Source organism: Poromitra crassiceps, assembly GCF_964638095.1.
Source record: "Poromitra crassiceps genome assembly, chromosome: 2".
In the NCBI taxonomy this organism is placed as follows: domain Eukaryota; kingdom Metazoa; phylum Chordata; class Actinopteri; order Beryciformes; family Melamphaidae; genus Poromitra; species Poromitra crassiceps.
Genome location: NC_139624.1, coordinates 75,984,381 through 76,008,966, shown reverse-complemented (window position 1 = coordinate 76,008,966; position 24,586 = coordinate 75,984,381). Strand labels below are relative to the sequence as shown.

Here is a 24,586-nt window from a genome sequence, read left to right as displayed (position 1 = left end):
TGGGAGCCACCGAACGTGTACAACCCATTCCACCGACCCACTAAGTGGCGACAGTGCTCTCCAGACTAGAGAAAGCCGAGCAAAAACAGCAGAAAAAAGCGTGAGGAAAACGCGGCGAAAACGCTTTCGCTTTCGCGCTGGAGCTGGCACACAACGTGGGCGATTCCTAAAATACACTCTGGGTGCAACACACGCAGCAGAAAGCTCAAAAGCCCAGAATCGCACGCAGCTTCATCCCAGGCTCACATCCCAGCTCGCACCCGAAACCCCAGAAACGCCATCTAGGCGGCAGAGACTCGCCTGGCATACACTCTGCCTGCAGAGCCCCAGAGACACACCCACGGAGGGGAGGAGTTTGCAGGAGAGGGGGGGGGGGGGGGGGGTGCTGTTATATTGGACTAAACTATTACGGTAGTTTAGTCTCTCTCTCTTTCTTTCTCTCTCTCTCTCTCTCTCTTTCTCTCTCTCTCTTTCCCTCTGTCCTTCGCTCAGCTCTGCAGTGCGCAGACACACACACACACACACACACACACACACACACAAACACAATACAGTATACACACTTGCCCAAGGGCACCCATAATCACAGGGACGTGAGGTGGTTCTAAAAATCCATTTATCTCAGCTTTTGCTTTTTTTGCTCTGAAACCATGCTGTATTCAACTGCTAATGCCTACATAACAGAACATGATAAAAACTAACTCTTTTAGACAGAGAAAGCACACATTCTATTAGTTCTTTTGAGATATTTTGTGTTCACAAAATCCTAGCAGAAAGGCTAGGACTAGGCTCTTGAAAGATGAGCCAGAATCCTCAAAAAAAACCTTGGCAGAAGCTACCTACTGATTGGATAAACTGTTGGCAGTGAATGTGTTAAAATAAATATAATGGGGAAATAAGATTGTCATTTTCTTTTCTGTTACATCAGCAACACACTCAGATTTGGCAACAGGAGCTCATGTTAGCAGGGAGCGATTAGCTAAAGCTGTGATGTTCATTGATGTAGTAGCTAAATCTGTGTTTGGATTTTTGTTTAATTGAATATCTTAGTTAGAACTATATTGAGCTAACAAGGGGCAGCTTTGTGTTTATACAGTATGTGTGGTTTGTGTGGAGTTTGGGAACGCACAATCTCTAGTTCAAGTTAGTTTGCTAGGTCTGCACTAACCCCGCGTCAGGCTCAGTCCTCTCACAACACTTAAGGGGAGCGGTGACCATGTGATCATTTAGGAGACTTGCTAATACCATTTCTTACAATTGGCAGAGCCTGGGGTGCGATATCTCTAATATGGACCATCTCTGACGTCGCTAAAGGTGCTTGACAAAGTGTGGCTCTGGGACGAGTTCTCGGAATGAGAACGTGTTGCGTCTTGAACATCTTCAAAGGTGTTGACACCATTTTCAGCACTAATCAAGAGCCCCCTGTGTGGTTTTTTCAAGTATTTTAATCAGATTCAATTTCCATTTTGCCAGGGCTGCAGGACTTTTTACAGCTCTCTCAGGATTCTTACGAGAGGAGTGAACGTTTTTAATAGGTTTCCTTCCTTAAATCGAACAAACTACCTTATGGCTCAGACTTTTACGATGACATACTGAGGCGTAATCTCTGACACTTTTCAAATGACTTTTCCGGGCAGCTTTGTCAAAGCACGTTATCTTTGCACAGTCCCCCTTTGAGCTCACAAAGCCAGAGTCAAATAGCATTGGGATTACTGCTGGGAGAGTTATGTTTCAATGAGGTTCATTGCCTGACAATCCACTGTGATTTTTTTGTTAGCGCCTTGTTGTCCTCACTTCCTATTCATTTTGGAGCTGCCGGCATTGAAAGTGTTTGGGCTTATGATAAAAGGCATCGATTGAGACTGATATTGTGCTTACCCGCCAATTCTCCCTGACTTTAGAGTGAACCCAGTGAATACTAAAACTGTGCAGATTCCGAGCTGAGAGATCAAACTATAAACAAAATGCATACCAGCACAGACAAGTCACTTTAATAAGTGGAGAGTAAACAAAATACATACCGGCACTAAAAGTCACTTTAGTAAGTGGAAAATAAACAAAATACATACCGACACTGACAGTCACTTTAGTAAGTGGAGAGTAAACAAAATACATACCGGCACTGAAAGTCACTTTAGTAAGTGGAGAGTAAACAAAATACATACCGGCACTGACAACTCACTTTAGTAAGTGGAGAGTAAACAAAATGCATACCGACACTGACAGTCACTTTAGTAAGTGGAGAGTAAACAAAATACATACCGGCACTGACAAGTCACTTTAGTAAGTGGAGAGTAAACAAAATACATACCGACACTGAAAGTCACTTTAGTAAGTGGAGAGTAAACAAAATACATACCGGCACTGACAAGTCACTTTAGTAAGTGGAGAGTAAACAAAATACATACCGGCACTGAAAGTCACTTTAGTAAGTGGAGAGTAAACAAAATACATACCGGCACTGACAAGTCACTTTAGTAAGTGGAGAGTAAACAAAATACATACCGCCACTGAAAGTCACTTTAGTAAGTGGCGAGTAAACAAAATACATACCGGCACTGAAAGTCACTTTAGTAAGTGGGGAGTAAACAAAATACATACCGGCACTGAAAGTCACTTTAATAAGTGGAGAGTAAACAAAATACATACCGGCACTGAAAGTCACTTTAGTAAGTGGAGAGTAAACAAAATACATACCGACACTGAAAGTCACTTTAGTAAGTGGAGAGTAAACAAAATACATACCGGCACTGAAAGTCACTTTAGTAAGTGGAGAGTAAACAAAATACATACCGACACTGAAAGTCACTTTAGTAAATGGCGAGTAAACAAAATACATACCGGCACTGAAAGTCACTTTAGTAAGTGGAGAGTAAACAAAATACATACCGCCACTGACAAGTCACTTTAGTAAGTGGAGAGTAAGCTAAACAAAATACATACCGGCACTGAAAAGTCACTTTAGTAAGTGGAGAGTAAACAAAATACATACCGGCACTGACAAGTCACTTTAGTAAGTGGAGAGTAAACAAAATACATACCGGCACTGAAAGTCACTTTAGTAAGTGGAGAGTAAACAAAATACATACCGACACTGAAAGTCACTTTAGTAAGTGGAGAGTAAACAAAATACATACCGGCACTGAAAGTCACTTTAGTAAGTGGAGAGTAAACAAAATACATACCGTCACTGAAAGACACTTTAGTAAGTGGAGAGTAAACAAAATACATACCGGCACTGACAAGTCACTTTAATAAGTGGAGAGTAAACAAAATACATACCGGCACTGACAAGTCACTTTAATAAGTGGAGAGTAAACAAAATACATACCGGCACTGACAAGTCACTTTATTAAGTGGAGAGTTAACAAAATACATACCGGCACTGACAAGTCACTTTAATAAGTGGAGAGTAAACAAAATACATACCGGCACTGACAAGTCACTTTAGTAACTTGAGAGTAAACAAAATACATACCGGCACTGACAAGTCACTTTAATAAGTGGAGAGTAAACAAAATACATACCGGCACTGAAAGTCACTTTAATAAGTGGAGAGAAAACAAAATACATACCGCCACTGACAAGTCACTTTAGTAAGTGGAGAGTAAACAAAATACATACCGCCACTGACAAGTCACTTTAGTAAGTGGATAGTAAACAAAATGCATACCGGCACAGCACTGACAAGTCACTTTAGTAAGTGGAATGTAAACAAAATACATAGCGGCACTGACAAGTCACTTTAGTAAGTGGAGAGTAAACAAAATACATACCGGCACTGACAAGTCACTTTAGTAAGTGGAGAGCAAACAAAATACATACCGGCACTGACAAGTCACTTTAGTAAGTGGAGAGTAAACAAAATACATACCGGCACTGACAAGTCACTTTAGTAAGTGGAGAGCAAACAAAATACATACCGGCACTGAAAGTCACTTTAGTAAGTGGAGAGTAAACAAAATACATACCGCCACTGACAAGTCACTTTAGTAAGTGGAGAGCAAACAAAATACATACCGGCACTGAAAGTCACTTTAGTAAGTGGAGAGCAAACAAAATACATACCGGCACTGACAAGTCACTTTAGTAAGTGGAGAGTAAACAAAATACATACCGGCATGGCCGTAACTAGCTATGAGGACGGGGAGGTCCGGACCTCCCCTAATATTTCAGAGCAAAAAAAAAAAAAAAAAAAAAAAAAAATTTTTTTTATAAAACAATCTGCATGGAAAAGCATGAAAAACACGGGATCGCTTTTATTTTGAAACGAAAGGCAGGTCAGGCAGGAAGTCATCTGACGCCGCGTCCGCGGTAACTTGATTCCGAGAGAGCAGCAGCATGGTGGTGAGTGATGACTGTCTGTCTGCCTGGCGAGATAATTGAAGGTGAGCGAGCTGCGAGACAGTGAGCGAAGTGAACGACAGACAGTGAGTGACACTGACAGATTTTTTAGCAACAACCAAGAAAGTAAGTGTCTAGTCTGTCTCTTAAGTAATGTTACCTGTGTGACACGTTGGGATGCTACTGGCTAATCATGCATGATGCCAATTGCCAAGCTCCCGAAGTCAGGTATGCAGGTGGCTATATGCATGGTTTCAGTTTCATGACCCAATAAGTAACAAAAAGAGGTGGTGTAAAGTTAAAAACAACATAATATATTTTATTTTATTTTTCAATCGTTCCTATCAGGAATAAATAAATGTCCCTCTGTATGTTTTTTTTATTATCGATGATGACTTTGTGTGTTGTGTACGGCTTGGGTTGTGTACCTGTGTTTGTAGGTGTCATTTTGATATAAATTTGGCTAAAACAGTTTGTGTTTGTTAGTTACAATTATGTTGACAGGAGAGCTGAGCAGGTGGTGACATGAAAGAGAATATACTGAATAATGACATCACAACAGTATAATCCTAATGTTGATTTAAAATGATATATTACTCTAAATATGGCTAAAAAAGGGGGGAAAAAACCCTCAAATTTTTTTCGGCGGGGCCCTTGCGGGCGCCACCGAATCCGCCTCCCCTTGCTGGACCTCCCCTATTTCGGAACCCTGGTTACGGCCCTGCATACCGGCACTGACAAGTCACTTTAGTAAGTGGAGAGCAAACAAAATACATACCGGCACTGAAACTCACTTTAGTAAGTGGAGGGGAGCTCTGGATTCTGACGTTGACAGATGAGAAACGTCACACTAGCTCCACTCTGACACTGTAGCAGCAAGTTAAAACAGCATGTTTGTTTCAGTGATTCATTAAATACTAAAGTTCTAATTTCCTCAAACAAGTTTCTGATCAAATGCTCTGGGAGAAGAGCAGCGGTGCTGTCAGAGGCTTTGTGCTGCTCCCAGTCAGACAGTTCATCCCCGACACGTGAATTAATTTGTTTCCTAAAGCCGAGTGGTGTTTTTCCCCTGTCACTTGGCAGGGGGGTGACAAGATGACAGAAAAGGGGAGCGGGTGACTGTGTGTGTGTGTGTGTGTGTGTGTGTGTGTGTGTGTGTGTGTGTGTGTGTGTGTGTGTGTGTGTGTGTGTGTGTGTGTGTGTGTGTGTGTGTAGGTGTGTGTGTGTGTGTGTGTGTGTGTGTGTGTGTGTGGGTGTGTGTGTGTGGGTGTGTGTGTAGGTGTGTGTGTGCGCGTGCATGCACGTGCTTGCATGTGTGTGTGCACAGACAAGAGGGTGACGATGTGTGGGGATATGCTAGTGTAGGACATGAAACGACCTCCTCTGAAAGCTGTCATAACCAATCAGGCATGTCAGGATTTAGAGAACAGAGATTATCGTCTGTGTGTGTGTGTGTGTGTGTGTGTGTGTGTGTGTGTGTGTGTGTGTGTGTGTGTGTGTGTGTGTGTGTGTGTGTGTGTGTGTGTGTGTGTGAGAGAGAGAGAGAGAGAGAGAGAGAGAGAGAGGGAAAGAAAGGGGGAGAGCACACCCTTGTGTCGGTTTGTATGCATGACGTGCGACATCTTGGAGCCACTGCTCACCTCTTCCTCTCCTCCTTTCTCCTTTTTCTCTCCCCTCTGCTCCCTCTGACTCTTATTGTATTTATTTAACCCATCTAGAACCAGGTCAGAGACCTGGCCAAGACATCCGCATAAAAAGTTACAGACAAAAAAACTGTAAACAACCGCAACATACAATACAATAAAAGTGCTGAAATAATTTTTAAAAATCAAATTGTCTACCTACGGACATAGAAAAGTGGCAAGAACTGCCAACTCCATCACATACAGTAGATCGCCCTCGACTAGTGGGCCAATCACACATTAGATCGAAGAACGCTTGCGGTGATTGGCTGTGAGTAAAAAACACATAAATAGTTTTTTTTCTAGATCTGTGTACAAAAAGGATCAAATGCAGCCAGGTATCGTTTGACTGGAGAAGTTGATATAATACTGTACTTGGTACTGGGTTATTTCGGGCGATACCTTAAAAGGTATCATGTACCGATACCCAGCGATCCATTATTTCCCCTCTTTCTCTTTCCTTCCTCTCTTCCTCCCTCTCCTCTCCTCTCTCATTTCTTTTCTCCCTCTCCTCTCCCTCCCACTGATTTATCTCCAGTTTCCCTCTCCTCTCTCCCTGTTGCCCATCTCCTCCTCCCTCTTTCTCCCCTCTCTCTCTCTCTCTTTCCCTCTCTCTCTCTCTCTCTCTCTCTCTCTCTTTCCCTCTCTCTCTTTCTCTCTCTCTCTCTCTCTCTCTAATCCCCTCTCCTCTCCCTCTCCTCCCAGCAAGTGAAAAATACATGAAGTCAGCCATAATTGCATAGTGCATTTCCATTGTATCCATATTTACTCACTGCTCAGGGGACCCGGCCAGCAGTGTTATTATTATAACACTGCTCCTTTGCCCTTGGGGGGTCACATGGAGGGAATGTGCGCGCACGCACGCACGCACGCACACGCACACACACACACACACACACACACACACACACACACACACACACACACACACACACACACACACACAGAGGCACATAAACTCACACACAGACACATAGCCGTAGAGGCCTGCGTGCACGTTCCTACAAACTCTGCTTCCAAAACTTCTCCACACGCTGACACAGGGAAAATACAAAACACACAGAAACACACACTTTTTTATATATATTTTATTTTCAATCTTTTATAAAACAATAAACATACATACAAGACTAACAGGCTCAGACACAGGAAAAGAAATAATAATAATTACTTCCCAAGATTTAATTACTCTCTCAAATTACTCACTCTCTCCCTCAGACTCTCCCCCTCTCTCTCCCTCACCTCTCTCTCCCTCTCTCTCTATCTCCTCTCTCTCCCTCTCCCTCAGTCTCTCTCCCTCTCCCTCAGTCGCTCTTGTGTGTGTGTCACTGATGACATCATTAGTGATGTCACAATGATATCCTAATGCCTATGTATGACATCACTGATTACATCATCACTGATGACATCATTGATGACATCATCAGTGATGACATCATTGATGACATCATCAGTGATGTTATCAGTGACATCACTGAACTATTGCTTTGTTCAATTGTGCTCATGTTGACCGTGAATACGAGACCAAAAGTTGTGTACACAATATGCTTGGCATTCAAGTGCTCACGTAGTGAACATGCACAGTTGACTAGAAGCCACCGAGGCTAACAATGTAGCAACCACTAGCTAGTGAGGTTAATGCAAAGGCATAATGACAGAGGAAAACAAGACGAGACTGTTGAGAATATCAACATGTTCCTCAGACATATTATAAAATGACTATGAAAAGCTCTATACAGCTAAAATGTCAATATATTTAATTGTCCAATAATGCATCCGCCATTTTGTGAAACGTCACAGGCACATCACAAGTCATGAGCTCGAAGCTTTCAGAAAGATTCCACATACCAAGTCGTCAGTGTTGGAGTAGTGAAGTATAGTTGAACTACCGGCAACTACCAGGGTAGCTTTGCTGTAGTTTCAACTACTTCCATTGTGAAGTAGTTGGTAGCTTCCTAAGCTATGCTTTCAAAGTAGCTTCCCCAACACTGCAAGTCGTGAATATATCCTCCTGTGTGTGAGTGAATTTATGGCATTGCTGATGATGTCATCAGTGGGACAGACAGAGAAACAAACAGACAGACAGACAGAGCCCAGCTCCCTTTTATATACTGATTATGATGCAAGCTTAAAGTACTTTATTACACTTTTGCTGTGGGAGATGCTAGGTGAAGTTAAGCAAAATAAGATGTACAAAATGTGTTAAATTAGTAAAGGATGTAGTTACACATTTTCAGCGCTCCACTGAAGAAAGGAAAACGTGTAAAAGGCATATTGCGTGGAATTTATGCACACGGATGTTTGCACTCCCCTCCTCAAACACACACCCACACAGACACACTCAAACACACACACACACATGCACACACATACACACACAAACACACACACACACACACACACACACACACACACACACACACACACACACACACACACACACACACACAGACACACTCAAACACACACACACACACACACACACGCACGCACGCACACACACACACACACACACACACACACAGACACACTCAAACACACACACACACACACACACACACAAAACCCGATGCCTACTCGTTTCTCTGTAACCATTCTCTTTAATTTCATGCGCCATGTGCCTTTTATCTCTATGACATATACATGTGTGTACACACACACAAACGCACACACACGCGCACGCACGCACACACACACACACACACACACACACACACACACACACACGCACACACACACACACACAGCACTCTCCTTCCCAACACTCGATTAAGAGAATCAATAAGCCTTTTGGAATAGGCTGGAATGTGCCATTAGGCCTGCTAATGTGCTGCTAAACAATGTATTGTTTTATTTCAGATGCTGAACAGAAGCAATTTAACACCCATTTTACCACACCTCCTCACAACCATATTAACACCCACTTTACCACACCTCCTCACAGCCATATTAAAGTCAAACTGAACCCGTTCGGAGCCCAAGTGGCGTGTGGGTCGGAGTCCGTTTCAGACTGAAAACATAACTTGTCTGAGATGACAGGTTGAGAGGCGGGTCATAGTAGCATGTCAATGATTTGATTTGACAATTCTGGGGACTGGCTTTGGCATTGGCCAATCCTGGCGTGTTCCACCCCCAAATCGAGTGGGATTCAGCGTGTTGTCGTGCTATGTGAGTGGGATCCGCCGAGTACCAGGCAGCCAGCTACTTCTGTGTGGAATGAGCGGACAATCCGATGCATGGGTGCTGCCCGCCCGCCTGGAATCTCCAACCAGGCTCTCAGGTGCGCGCCATTATCGATATTGCGGTAAATACAATATTCCTGGAATGCGAGTTTTAACGTACCAGTTACATTTCTTTGCATTCTCAGACATTACCGTTTGATTTACTTAGTATGTTCTATACAATTGGCCAAGTTAGTAGTTAGTTTATGCGCTAGAAATTCTGTCAGATGACTGGCACTAGGCGCCATTTTCTCCTTCATTTGGAAGAGAAAATTATCCTGAAATGAAGATTTGATTGACAGCTGCCATGTCGTGATATGATTGGTTGAAATGGGGTAGAAATTTGATAGTACTAGGTGACATCAGCAAACTGTAGATTACTGTTATGAATGAAATCTTGAAAAATTTACTTTTGATGTGAAAAACTGTGAAAAACTAAAGAAATTCGATTTTTGGCATACATTATGAAATAGGTGCACTGAATACCCGGGTATTTGAACTCAAATAAAAGAAAAGTCATTTTTGGGTTCAGCACAACTTTTTACACTAGTCAATGCAATAAAATCGATGCAGCAATATATCGTGATATTTTTTTCCGCAATACTGTATCGATATTTCAGAAAAATACCGTGATATATCGCCATATCGATTTTTTGCACAACTGTGTGTTCAGTGACACAATAAAAATACTTTTCATTTCAGTACTGGGGCGGCTGTAGCTCAGGAGGTAGAGCGGGTCGTCCACTAATCGCTTTGGATAAAAGAGGTCGGTGGTTTGATTCCCGCTTCCTCCAGTCTGCATGTCAAGGTGTCCTTGGGCAAGATACTGAACCCCAAATTGCTCCTGATGGTGTGCCAGCACCCTGCGTGGCAGCCTGCCGCCATCAGTGTATGAATGGGTGAATGTACCTACTGATTGTAAAGCGCTTTGGATAAAGGCGCTATATCAATACAGGCCATTTACCATTTACCAGTATGTTCAATAACACACTAAACATTCAGTAGTTTTGACTCTATTTGTCCACGTTGTCCAAGTTATCAATATAAAGTGATGTACATATTATTACACTACCTGGGTGGTACACAGCTAATTAAATTTTCAGTAAATTATATATTGCAATATATCGCAAAGTATTGTATCACAATGTATCGTGATACAATCGTATCGTGACCCATGTATCGTGATACGTATCGTATTGTGAGGTCCTTGCCAATACCCAGCCCTAATTAACACCCACTTTACCACGCCTCCTCACAGCCATATTTATGCGTTTCTCTCTGCCCCTATAAAATCTCTACCTCTCCATGTGTGAGTTTGTGTTTCTCTGTGACAAATCAACCGTGGTTCGAAAAAATAAACGGCGCAATAACTGCATTGACTGATAGGTTCGGAAAATATTATTGACATGCGAATTAATCGCACGAAAAAAACGCTCCCGATGTGTAAGGACCTTTAGACGCAGATGATGTGATTTGCATCAGCATCCCTTTAATAAACATGGCTCTTCAACGGTTTGTGGTGTAAACATAGCATGTAAGTCATATTAATCTGTGTGTGTGTGTGTGTGTGTGTGTGTGTGTGTGTGTGTGTGTGTGTGTGTGTGTGTGTGTGTGTGTGTGTGTGTGTGTGTGTGTGTGTGTGTGTGTGTGCACGCGCTTGCGTGCATGTGTTTTTCCTTATCTGATTCAGATGTCGGGGGCTTCTTTGAGGCGGGAACACTAGTCAAGTACAGTTTCCTGCCTGAAGCAGCAGCGGGAGCCAATCAGGACGCGAGGATCCTGTCGCTTCCTCTGACCTCACAGGAAGTGAATCTAACTAAGGAGGAAGTGGCCTTTAGCTTCAGCACATCCAACGCTCCGGCTATTCTGATGTATGTCAGCTCCAAGACGCAGGACTCTCTGGCTGTGCTGTTAAGGCACAATGGTAAATTACACACTCTCTCTCTCACACACACACACACACACACACACACACACACACACACACACACACACACACACACACACACACACACACACACACACACACACACACAGTTGTAGGCCTTGACATAATATATATTCTACTTGTTGGTGATATGCCTGACAAAGGTTGAACGAAACATTGTCAGATAATACATGTATTTACTGTAATATGCAAACGTAGACAGGGTTTTCTACTACTCGTAACATAAAAACAAAAAACAAAAGAAATAGGGTTGGGCAGTAGTGTCCATTCTCCTGTCCATCAATCTCATGACATGTATCACCGATTCCCAGTATTTATCCATGTTGTAGGACAAAGACAAACACATGTGTGTAGTAAGCAGCATGATGATTTGAAATGCACTGTAGCTTTTAAATACCTAAATAAATAAAGTGTATTTAGGTGATCGTAATATAACGTGTTAGTACATGCCAACGTTACTTTCTACTAATGTTATTAATTTAATAATGGCACATGAGGGCATTTAACTAATTAATAAATAGCATTAGATGTAAGATGTATCTCAAAGACTCAAAGTGAGCTTACCAACCAAACAGCTTTCCATGGTATGTACGTTAATGTACGACTGACAGGCTTTAATGTTATACACATTCACCTTACTAACACGTTATAAATTGACACTTTACTACTAACAAGCAGTGTTGGGCAAGTTACTGTGGAAAAGTAATTAGTTACTGATTACTGATTACTCCTTAAAAAAGTAATACAAGTTACTGTACTGATTACTTTTTCAAAAAGTAACTAATTACGTTACTAGTTACTTTAAGTAAACTTTTTTACCCCAAAATACCTTACACTTAAGTTGTTACATGTCTAGCATGTCACTGTATTAATTATTTTCGCTTTGGTATTATGTTAAAAGAAACGCCAAAGGCGTTTTACTTTGAAATTCGGTTAGAAAGAACAGGAAGTAGTGTGTTAACTCATTCTCTGCCAAAGACGTACCCGGACGTACTTTTAACACGTTAAGTGCCATAGCCGAGATAATTCGTCTTACATAATCCAACGCTTGAGTGCCAGAGCCGAAATAACTCGTCTTACATAAACATTTTTTTTTTTTGACGGTGGGACATCAATCAACAACTTTTACATCTTCGAGATCACTATTGGAGCAAGAGAATGTGTATAATCTATTTTACCGACCCACTAAGTGTTGACAGTGCTCCCCCAGACGAGCGAAATCAAAGAAAAAACTGCCGCGGGGAGCAAGCCATTCAAGGAAATGGCGAGGCGATTTTACAGTAATCCATTCCACACTTGTCTTCTTGCCCGAGAGCGGCCGCGCAGGCAGCCGCACACAGAGAGCGGAGAGCGATTTGCAAAATAGATTATAGGTGAAACACACTTTGAAACACCTCAGAAAGGCCAGAATCAACATCTGCCCATCGCCCACGCATTCCCCGGCCCATCTTGACTCGCACAAGGAGCGTCCGCACGCACGCAAGCAGGCAGGCAGGCACGCAGACAGGCAGGCAGGCAGCAGCAACGCGCTTCTGACACGCCCGCTGTAGAGCCAGGAGGAAGGAGGAGAAGACACACGGAGGGAGGAGTTTGAATGAGAGGGGTGTTTCCTGTTGTTATGGAGGAAATTACTGTTCAAAACTATTGTTTAGAATGTCTGACGGTCTTACTGATGCCAAAAATGAATGGTTAAAGTGACTGTTCTGTCGAATTTCACAAAAAGCCATTTATCTCTGAATAAATTTCCAGACGCTGAAACCATGCTGTACTCAACGGCTAATATCTACATAACTACTAACTCTGCAAACTAACTCTTTTAGACAGAGAAAGCACACATTCTATTAGTTATTTTTAGATGATTGGTGTTCATGAATTCTTACCGGAAATTATCCTCGGCTCTTGTAAAATGAGCCAGAATCCTCAAAAAAAAACCTGGCACAACTTACCTACAGGATGAAAAAATGGCTGGCACTCAATGTGTTAACAATGGCGTTCTGTGCCAAAGACGTACTCGGACGTACTTTCATGTTTTGGCTGTTTACATTACATCAGACACTTTCCCAGCCTGTGACATTGTTTCAGGTCAAACTGATAAAAGGAACCCGCTAGTTTAGTATTTATGGGTGGAGCCTGTGGTCGAAACAGAGTCCGACCCAGAGTTCTCGGATGGCGACGATGGCGAGGAAGACGCCGGCGTTTTTGTTGTTGCTCGAAGGCTCCCCTTCACAGCGTTCTGATCCGTCTGACACAGATGAATCGGAGGAGGAGAAATGGGTGCCACTTGGAGAGAGCGATGACGATGGTAAAAAGTAGCCTATTTTTTGTATCGCGTTTGAGATGAAATGATCACACACACAACATTCGAGTATAATTGTCACGCATTGTTTATAACTTATGCCGCCGGCATGACTCGCTTCACGTTTCCTCTTGCCAGCTCTCCCTCTCAAGGGAGAGCTCTGTCACACTCAAGGGAGGGGGAATCACATGGATACGTCAAACGCGTCAAACCGCGTCACACACCCGTCCCCAGCAACCAAGGCGAAACATGTGTCACATAAACATTTCAAAGTTTACAGCACTAACGTAGCTATTGTGTGATCTTCTGTGCTAACGTTAGTTATGAGAGGTAACGTGACAGCAGGTAACGTTACAGCACTCGTTATTCCTGTGTGTGTCTGTGTGTGTGTGTGTGTGTGTGTGTGTGTGTGTGTGTGTGAGAGAGAGAGAGAGAGTGTGAGTGTGACCACATAAGGGTTCGTTCCATTTGTTTATGCTTTTATCAAGCTAAGCTAAAAATCCACATGGCAACTGTAAAAGTAAATGATTTTGTGCACATATTTATCATACTTTGATAAATACTGCGGCCAAGCCTCATCTGTCAAGAAACCCCAGGGGCCAGACTCTCTCTCTCTCTCTCTCTGTAGCCGCTCACTGGGCGGGATGGACCGACACAGCTCCCTCAAATACATTCTCTTATTTTTTATTTTTTATTTATTTATTTGGGAAAACAAATACTGTATATGTCTGATGTGTCACTGAGGCAAAAAATAAAAGGCTCAAAAGAGAGTTCTGCTTGAAACGGTGTCCTTCACTAAAAACCTCTTTTTCTCATATTTCTGTCCCAAGGAGGGCATTTTTAGTGAAAACAAGCTAACTTCCACTGCTTGTAACTAAACAAGGAAACATGGGAGAGTTTCAGTTTTTTACAAGGGGTAAGAAGAGAGTCTCTGCTTTATTGTGAGATATGTTGTGTAATTTTATTCCTAGCACAGAATATTCTGTGGGTCCTGGAAGATCAGGAAATATGCTCAAAATCCTGGCACTGGGAGCACACAGACCGAAATGACCCTGGCAGAGAATGAGTTAAGAGTGGCTAGCTTCACACGGGGAAAATACGTGAAATGATAGTCAGAGATAGTCTATGATAACGTAAGTGTAAAGAAACATGCTGTTACTGTGGTAATGAAACAACACAGCCTCAATGCAAACGTTTCAAGCTTCGTTGCTGTAAGAAAAGTGATGATAGTCAGAAGGCTTTGACCAGAAGGTCAAAGTATACAAAGTGTAGAACACTTACCCAAAGTGGATCTGTTAATCCAGTGAGCTGTTACAGCCAAGTCTACCTCACCCAGCGTCGCCTTCAATGTAGCATCCATCCCCGCATATTCTCTCTCGAGGTAGCCAGCAAACGTCTTTCTCTGTGGCAGCTTGACATTATTCTTCGTGGCTATTTTCTCTAGGCTATCATGCATCGATATGAGGGCGAGTCAACAGTGCAAATAAGTAGCATCTGCCAAGCTGCTCGCACATAGTTTACAAAGGACAATAATGTTCTTTGCCTCTTTGACCAAGACAAACTCAAAATTAATGGCATGAATACCTCCAGCTTTTGAACGCATATTACTCTTCTCCTGGCTTCAGCCTCCATCATGCTGCTTCAGTTTGTTTTGAAGTAACCACCTGTCGCGCCGATACGTCATGACGTATGTGCGGCGCGACAGGTCTACCTGAGTCCGTGAGGATTACTTTTTCTTTTCTTCTCTTTTTACATAGAAAACACTGCATTCTGGCAGACAATGATATAACGCAGTAACGCAGCGTTCCTTGGATTAGTAACTGTAATCTAATTACTGTTTTGGAAATTGTAACGCCTTATATTACTTAGTTACTGAAGAAGTAACTAATTACAGTAACGTGTTACTAAGTAACACGTTACTGCCCAACACTGCTAACAAGTAACATAACTTCTAGCACTATTGTAACGTGGCCAACTTTTACACGTTAAAAAATGCTTAAAAGGGTCCTTAATAAAATGTTCCCCGAGAACGCCACCTAGGGTTGCAGCAGAGCCTAGGACTCTAGTTCTAAAAGATTAAAAGCTGCACAGGTTAGTTTAAAATCAGGAGTAAGCAGAGTTAAAAACTACAACCAAGGTACAAAGGGAATAACAATGTTTATTTATAAAAAATAGGTGACCCAGCCCAAGTCCACTGACTGAAGATCCAGGTCCACTGTCTCAGTCCTCCCGCTTGCTCTCCGGTATCCTTTAAAGATCAAACACAGCGTCAGCCACCACTGCCACTCAAGTTAACTTTTGAAGGCAAATATCCACTGCAAAACATCCACTGCAAATTAATAGCCACACTGCATGCTAATCACTCGTGATAGGAACCCGTAGGTATTAACTCATTGAGTGCCAGCCACTTTTGGAGAACGGAAGCTCCCAGTGCCAGAGTTTCAGAGCGTTTTCAGTGATTTCTCGAGGCCCACAGAATATTGTGTGATATTACTATGTAAACACCGAACACGCACAAAGAACGAGGAGACTCTCTTCTATCATCTGCAAAAAAGTTTATTGATCCCATTTTCCGTTCTTTAGTTATGAGCCGGAGAAGATAGGCTGTTTTGAGCAAAAAGACAGTTTTCAAATTATAAGCTGAGATATTCAGCCTTTTGTGAAATGCAGCATTTCAAGCACATTCACTGACGCTAGCTAATATTTTCTGATGTAGTGACGTGGTGTAGTTCTGTGGAGCCTGCGTGCCCCACCCCCCTCTCCCCGCCTCAGCTGCAAACTCCTCCCCACACGCACCCAGTCTATTTTCGGAGCCTCCGTTTTTGCGCCGGGCGGCTCCCGGCCGTCTCCCAGCGCGACAAGGAAATGCCAAACGGGACTGCAGGGATAGGTTTGGCCCTTCGGCGTCGGGTGCTGCCTTTCTGGCGGGTAATCGTGTGGAGAAACTATATGCAGACAGACAGACAGAGGCAGAGGAGCTCAGTTGTGTGCGCGGATTGACTGATGTTCGCAGCCCGACTTCAGCTGCAGACAGAGCAATCTATATGGCTCTGGCTGCAGCATGCATCGGCTTCTCTTTGATCACGGCTTTTTGCTGTAGTTTTCCGGACCTTTCTGTAATCTGGAGAGCACTGTCGCCACCTACTGGGTCAGTAAAATAGGTTATAGACCTCCAATAGCTACAATATTTGTACAGGAGATGCACGAGGCTTTGATCCACGTCCCACCGTCAAAAAACGCAATTGACGACTTTAGTCGTCTTTGGCACTCTACGTTACTATTCGAATTGACGACTAAAGTCGTCATTGGCACTCAATGAGTTAAGCTCGACAAATCTCACAGTAATTGGGTTGAGGCTAGGAGGATGTGCTGCAATAGCAGTAAAAAAAAGTCCTGGTGGTCCTGACAAGGGGTAGTGACAGCAAGTGGAACTACGGAATATTTAAAAGTGGCTGGGGGTAAAAGGGCCCATTAAGATCAAAACTATGAATAAAAATGTCCAAGATAAAACACTAAAAGCAGGTCTAAAATATGGCCATCTTTTATAAAATGCTGGACAGGAGGGAAGGAGCAAGGGGTACTTAACTCGAGAGAGGGGCACGTCGCAACGCCACCCCTCTGCTGCGGTCCAATGGCTTCCCCCTTGCTTTCACGGATGAGACGCTTGCTTCTCCAACGCAGCTCGCCGAATCACAGGCCTCGTCCGGATAGGTGCTGTGTTGGCTCTCCACTCTCCTGGGTCTGCCCTGGTGCGCTGTGTGGCCTCCTCGCTGCATCGGCTGTCTCCCTTTGTCTCTCGTTGGCTCGGTTCGTCCTCTGAACAGTCCTGGAGGAGGAACGGCAACATGGAGGAGACTGGGGAGCCCCACCCCGCCCACGGCTCCCAGTGCCAGGTGGAGCGGCTTCCGGGCCTTCCCCCTCTCTCCTTCTCCCCCGTGAATCCGCCACGGTGCGCCCATAGGTACGCCTGGAGAGAGGGGTACTCGGCGGCCATCCCAGACGAAGCCGCTCACACCTGCATCTCACCCAAGCCGCGGGCAGGGCTACACACGGCTCCCCATCTCAGCCGCTCCTCCTCTGGACTCCTGTTGTCAGCACGGCATCTCCATTCCCCTCTGGTCTCCCTGCCATTGTCTGTGGCTCATGCTGCTTATATCCCCTCCCCTGTGCTGCCTGCACAGGTGAGGGTACTTTCTGTGATTAGGCCACATCTAGCTGTGGCCTTCAGGGACAGTCAGACAGCAGTTCCCAGTAAAACAGAACAGATAAAATCAATATAAAACTGGCCCCATGTTGACAACCAAAAAATAAAAACCCTTGGTTTTTAACTCTGCTCAGGTCCTGATCCTGCCGACAACGCCAAATGTAACGTGGCCAACTATTACACGTTGAACAAGGCCAGGTGGAAACCTGGCATAGGGCCGGTGCATGGTAGCCTATTGCCTATTACTTATCCTACTGCATAGGCTAAAGTACCCGCTAACGTTCACGTAGCATATTAATTAATTAATCGTTCGGGGAATAGCTTATTATACGCTGTAACGTTATGGACTGCTAACGTTCACGTAGCATATTAATTAATCGTTCGGGCAATTGGTTATTATACGCTGTAACGTTATGGACCGCTAACGTTCACGTAGCATATTAATGAATCGTTCGGGCAATTGGTTATTATACGCTATTATACGCTGTAACGTTATGGAGATTTCATTTAAATTACTGCCTGTCTATTGTGTTATGTTATACAACTGCTACGGACTCCACTCGCCAGCACCCCCCTCCCCCCAGCTCTTTCTAAACAAAGACTCCTCATGTCTCCACTCCGCGAGTGCATATAGTGGAGACATACCTAGCAACAATGAGATGATAGCCTATTACTTAGCCTACTGCATAGGCTAAAGTACCTGCTAACGTTCACGTAGCATATTCATTACCCTTACTGTGGCATGTCAAGCTGCAGCGTCCTCCGTGTAACGAGCAAAAAAGTAGTGTGGAGCTGCAGTGTCCGTGTAACGAGCTAGCCACAGTATACCTGGGCCGTTTCTCAATACCAAGAATGCATTCTTGTTCTTGTGTTCTTGGGGAGAACGTTCTTGCTAGTCGTTCTTGGAAGAATTAACTTGCTAGGTCACAAGCACACATGACGCTGTTGGCAGTTTGAGACAATGCGTTCTTGAGGGTATTGCGCAATACCAGCGCAGAGGCCGCCTGCAGTACTACACAAATAAAAAGCTCAGCTGATGTAGATGCAGCCAATTGTGCTCTGGAACTTTTTGCCATTTTTTGCCATAAATGTTCGTAAAGTGGCACTTATTGAAACCTACTACCCTGCTTGTAGGCATCAAAAGTCATCAGAAATTAATTTAGTGATGAAATAAAACTTTAAATTGTAAAAAACTTTCCGGAGCTTATGGCGTCTTCTCTGCTGCGTTCTGCCTCTGCTTATGCCGAAATGCATGCTGGGAGTGTGGAAAGACATTTAGAACCTGAATCCGTGCTCAAATGGTCTGGGCGACAGAGTCGAATGTAGGGGCCCTGCTGTGCATGCTGCACACTGGCCCCAAAAATGCTTAAAAGGGTCCTTAATAAAATGTTGCCCGACAACGCCACCTAGGGTTGCAGCAGAGCCTAGGACTCTAGTTCTAAAAGATTAAACGCTGCACAGGTTCGTTTAAAGATAGAATCAATATAAAACTGGCCCCATCACACTATGCTTGACGCTGCTTTATATCACAAACATCACCGTTAGGTTGTCAAGTTTATTACGTTATCTTACAGCAGAATCAATTTGTTAGCAAGTAGTAGCAACATGCTAATAACGTACATTACAATGCCAACCGGCTGCTGCAGTAAGTCCATTCCATCACCGTTTAATCCACCTCACAGCCACTTCTTGCTGTTTGTGTCTGGTGTGGTTTAACGCTAATTTCTCCAGTTATTCTGTTGACAGCCTGCCGTTGTAGATATGTGAGACCTAGGTAGCTAGCTAGCATATAGCCATTACCATGGTACAGCGTTGTCTGTTCTTATGCAAAAATCCATCTTCTTTAACTTTTCCTCCGTAGGAAACCCATGAAACGATAAATAATGCTTGAATTGGAATAAAAATGCACACTACATGCCTGAGTGCTTTCATACAGCAATTGTTATCGGATCACGGCGAATGAATGGAGAAACCCAGCCAGCGCAGAAAGCGGAAGTGTGAATTAGCAGTCTATGGTTGGGGGCCATCTTGTGTGAAATAGGCCTATTGTGACTGACCACTGGTGGTACCTCTTCAGGTTCCTTACAGGTGCGGTACAACCTGGGAGGTCTAAAGGAGCCATTTGCCATAGATGTGGACCAGCGGAACCTGGCCAATGGACAGCCACATAGCATCAACATGTCCCGCATCAACAAGAGCGTCACCATCCAGGTACACACACACTCACACACACACACACACACACACACACCTACACGCACGCATGCACACACACACACACACACACACACACACACGGCCGTAACTCCCATTGAACACCGAGGTCATGACCTCGGTATTTTCTATAAAAACAAAAAAACATTAAAAAAATAGCCCCGGCCCCCAGATCTATTCATCTGTCATTCATGTTTTAAAGCCCTCATAAATAACATGATATAATATGACATAGTTGATCAGAAATGCAACAATTTGCTTCCTCTCTGTGTGCTCTATAGAAGGAAGAGACATCACTCTCATCACAGCGTTCACATTTTGCATTGGGGCTCGACTTTGGGGGACAGTTCTATTGAAGTGAATGGGGCAGGCATGGAAGTCCCACTATAAACCATCAGACAGAATCTGTGTTGTTTCACCTTTGATTGAAAAATGCTTGATTGCTTCAACAGATTGCAAACTTTGAACGCTGTGATGTGTTTGTACTTGCATTTGTACTTTATTATTTGTTTCATTGTAAAGCAACAGCATAGTAAAGATGATATTAATCTAATGTAATGTGTATAGTTCTTTATAGATTTTAATTTAACTTTTAATTTTGCTCTCAAAGTGCACCAGATTGAAGCATTTTACTTTAAAATGGACAAAAACAAATAGACGGGGGTGCACAGTCCCCCCGGACACCCCACACCACGCTAACATGACCTGGCTACGGCCATGCACACACACACACTCAGTCTCACTGCCCCAGCTAGAGTTGGCTGGATGGCTTGTAATAAGTCAGAGGGGAGAACTGTGTATTTGATGACACTGCCCCCGCCCTCTGCCACCATTAATCCACTTCCAGCCTGTGTGTGTGTGATTGTAACTAAATGTATATGTGGGTGTATGTGCTTGTGTGATTGTGACTGCGTGTCTGCATGTTTGCCCTTGTGCATGTCCGTGTGTGTGTGTGTGTGTGTGTGTGTGTGTGTGCGCGTGCATGCGTGCACCTGTGTGTGTGTGTGTGTGTGTGTGTGTGTTTGCTTGTGTGCGTTTGAGTGTGGTGCAGCTAAACAGCTTAGTGCAGATCAATACAGCCTAGCCGTGGTCAGTTGCTGCCTGTGGAGGATGGATTACAAACTTGCTTCTTGGCTCAGATAGCTGGAGGTGGCAGCAGGCTGCAGTGTAAGGAGGAATCTAGAGGGACGGCAGCCTCCTTGTTCAACTAAATGACTGCTGGCATCCAGACCTGGATCCAGTTGCATTTGCATGGGCCTTTATGGCTTGCCTGCTTAGGCCAGATGGGTGGGGTTTGCCACCTAGTACAGAAACTAATACGTAACCAGAAAGTTCAAGAAACTGAAAGTCAGTTAAGACTACTTTTCTGTTATTTACAGCTTACTTGTCATATAGCACATTGTCTACAGCATCTGTCAAGTGATAAGGTGTATATATCTTCTTTTTTGTTTTGTTGAAATGATACATCCAGTTCCAGTTTGACACATTACATTTGTCTATTTACATTGTCATAATGGTTCCACAGCTCTATACCATGTATGTATGTATGTATGTATGTATGTATGTATGTATGTATGTATGTATGTATGTATGTATGTACTGTATGTATGTATGTATGTATACACACACACACACACACACACACACACGTATGTATGAATGTATGTATGTATGTATGTATGTATGTATGTATGTATGTATGTATGTATGTATGTATGTATTTATTTATGTATGTATATATATTCTAACACACTCTGCATACTTATATACATACAGTACATAGCAAATGTATTTATGTTTATTATTCTATAGTTTATTATATTTGTATATACTTACACTAATATACAACATGCATTACACATTTGGTAATCCATATTTAAGTAAACAATCAAGAATGTTAGTATATAAACCTTTGTTTATATCCACCTTTTATTTCAACAAAGGGAGCAAACTCAGCACACACATGTATGCAGAATCACAAATTACAATTACATTGTTTCTCTGTATACCACTTGTGCTGAGCACGTCTGCACTGTTTGCATAGCCTTTATATATATATACATACATATACCGTATATATATATATTTATTTATATATATACACACACACGCACACACACACACACATTGGGGGGAGCCACAGTAGGTAGCACATTTTTATATTCATGATCATTTTTATTTTTTTTGCTGATCCGAAAAATTATCCGATCTGTGACAAAAAAAAAGTGATATGATCTGAGCCGTGAGTTTTGTGATCCGTTGCACCCCTAAATGAGGTGGTGTTCAAAAAACACACATTGCATCCTCTCTCTCCCTCTCTCTGGTTGTACAGTATGTACACTGAGCGATGACCTCATCAATACTGGAATCTCATCAGTACCTCCGCGGCGCGCATTCTAGTGAAAAGTTCTGACAGGAGCCAAATTAAACCAGAATGTCAGATGGGAATGCTTTGCATTTCCAGAGAAAATCGCATCTTGCAACTGCTGATCATCCCGCTGGGAGCCCTCCAAAATAAGACATCATTTTTACTGGCATAGAAAGCAACTGCTGATCACCCCGCTGGGAGCCCTCCAAAATAAGACATCCTTTTTACTGGCATAGAAAGTGATTGGAGCAACTGTTGTGCTCTGGTTGATCACAATATCCATGCTCAGCACACTGTTTGGTGTGTGACTGAACAACTATCCAGCACATCTCCACTGTACAGTATCTATTTCAATGTGTGTATTGTATTGAGTTTGAATGAAAGCTTTTATTTTGAAACATTCTGTTTGACTTTATAAATCAACAACATATATTAATTGTGATTTATTATAGCCACTAATTTAGTTTAGTTTAATTGTTTATTTAGACGCGACAGTGCAAAATTAATGAACACAAAAACCATGAAGCAGATACAGTCACCTGGAACATAATAAGGGTGTAAAAATTGCCGGATTTAGCACGAGGCTAATTTCCATCCGTTGTCCCCGGATTAAACACTCAGATTAAGATTAGTAACATTATTACTAGTTTGAAAAGTAATAAAGGCACACTTCAATTATTATACAATACATATACATTTGTTGTTATATGTACAGGAATTACCAGCAATACAATACATATACATTTGTTGTTATATGTACAGGAATTACCAGCAAGACAAACAACACAAAACATAACAGAGACAGAGATAAAAACATAACAGAGACAGACATATAACACATACAAACAACAAGAAGAAAAAGGGGGGTGGGGGGGAGGTTTGCAAGAGCGGGGGGGATGTTGCTGAAGGCGGGGGGTGGGGTTTTAGGGAGGGAGTGCAAGATTGGCTCCGGGTAGCAAGCAGAGAGATAGGGAGAGGGAAAGGGAGAGGAGAGGAGGAGAAATGCGACCGCCTCCTTTGAAAGCAGCACCAACCAATTTGTATATGTCTATGTTGGAATCTATAACATACTGATTCAGCCTGGAGCACAATTAATGCGTCATTACTGGGTGTTTGGGAACTTTAGAGTGAAATGAGTGTGATATGTACACACTTCTGTATTTTTCCGTGTGCTTCCGACCAGAGGGGGCGCTGTGGAGCGCTATGATGGCTGGGCACAACAGCACAAAACACAGAATGATTGGTATATTAAAGTTATTTATTAGCAGCCTCGAGCTTTTAAACCATGGCGGATCTAATCAATGAAGACTTCTTGGCTTTGAAATGTCTCTGTGACACTTGTACAACGAGCAGATTGGTATGTTATACTGCTTGGGACTTTTTTCCAGGCCTCACTTAGCGTTTAGACAAGGGACTCTGGAGGCTAACTGATAACTCTGTTACAGTTAGATGACACATGTCCCAAAAGGGGCTACCAGATAGATAGATAGATAGATAGATAGATAGATAGATAGATAGATAGATAGATAGATAGATAGATAGATAGATAGATATATCTTTATTTTTGTGTCACTCCTCAACAAACAAGTATGGTATAAAAAACAACAAAAAGTGCATTAAAAAGTTGAGGACCACTCACATGGAGTTGAGAGACACACTACAATTCAAAACAATAAAAGATAAAAACATACATACAAGTACTATTACACAGAAAATACAGTTGGCAATACAATATGTAAAAGGAGGGGGCAGTTTATTGGGCGGTGCTCATGAAGGCTACTCTTCTTTTTAGGATGAGGTGGCAGGCCTTGGCACATTCATTAATACCGTGTTCACCAGCTAAAATTTTACACAATTTATTTATGTCATCAAGGTCATTAAAATTCTCATAGTGTTTTGATAGAAAAATAAAAAGATCAGCGCGAATGTTGTTGTAAAGTTCACAGTGTAATAGAACGTGGGCTTCAGATTCAATAGAACCACTGTTGCACAGTGTGCAGAAACGACTCTCAACTGGGGTGTTGGTGTATCTGCCGGTTTCCAGAGCTAAGGGAGCGACTCCACATCTAAACTTTGCAAGGGCACTTCTATACTGCCTGGGCATAATGCATTGTACATAGGGTTCTGATTCAAAAACATTCTTAAAAGAACAGTAAGTACGGAGTTTGTTTCCGTCTGGCCTGTTAATCTGCAAGAGCCATTTCTCCTTGTCTGCCTCTGCAACTGCTTGATCAAGACTCCGTAGATCATTTATTGAGAGAACTAGATCAGTGCTAGCGAGATGGGATAAATGTAGAGAGCTGAAAAAT

The 24,586-nt window shown here is 42.9% G+C and overlaps 1 protein-coding gene across 1 annotated transcript in view; it reads left to right on the top strand.

Annotated features, from left to right (window-relative positions):
- LOC310796483 (contactin-associated protein-like 2) overlaps positions 1-24,586 on the top strand; it is a gene marked incomplete at both ends in the record, with an annotated part of 775,066 nt that overhangs the window by 677,500 nt on the left and 72,980 nt on the right. The window contains 2 exons of the mRNA XM_083658673.1: positions 10,938-11,171; positions 19,773-19,906. Coding sequence (XP_083514799.1) covers positions 10,938-11,171; positions 19,773-19,906 — 368 coding nt within the window. The remainder of the gene's footprint in view (positions 1-10,937; positions 11,172-19,772; positions 19,907-24,586) is intronic.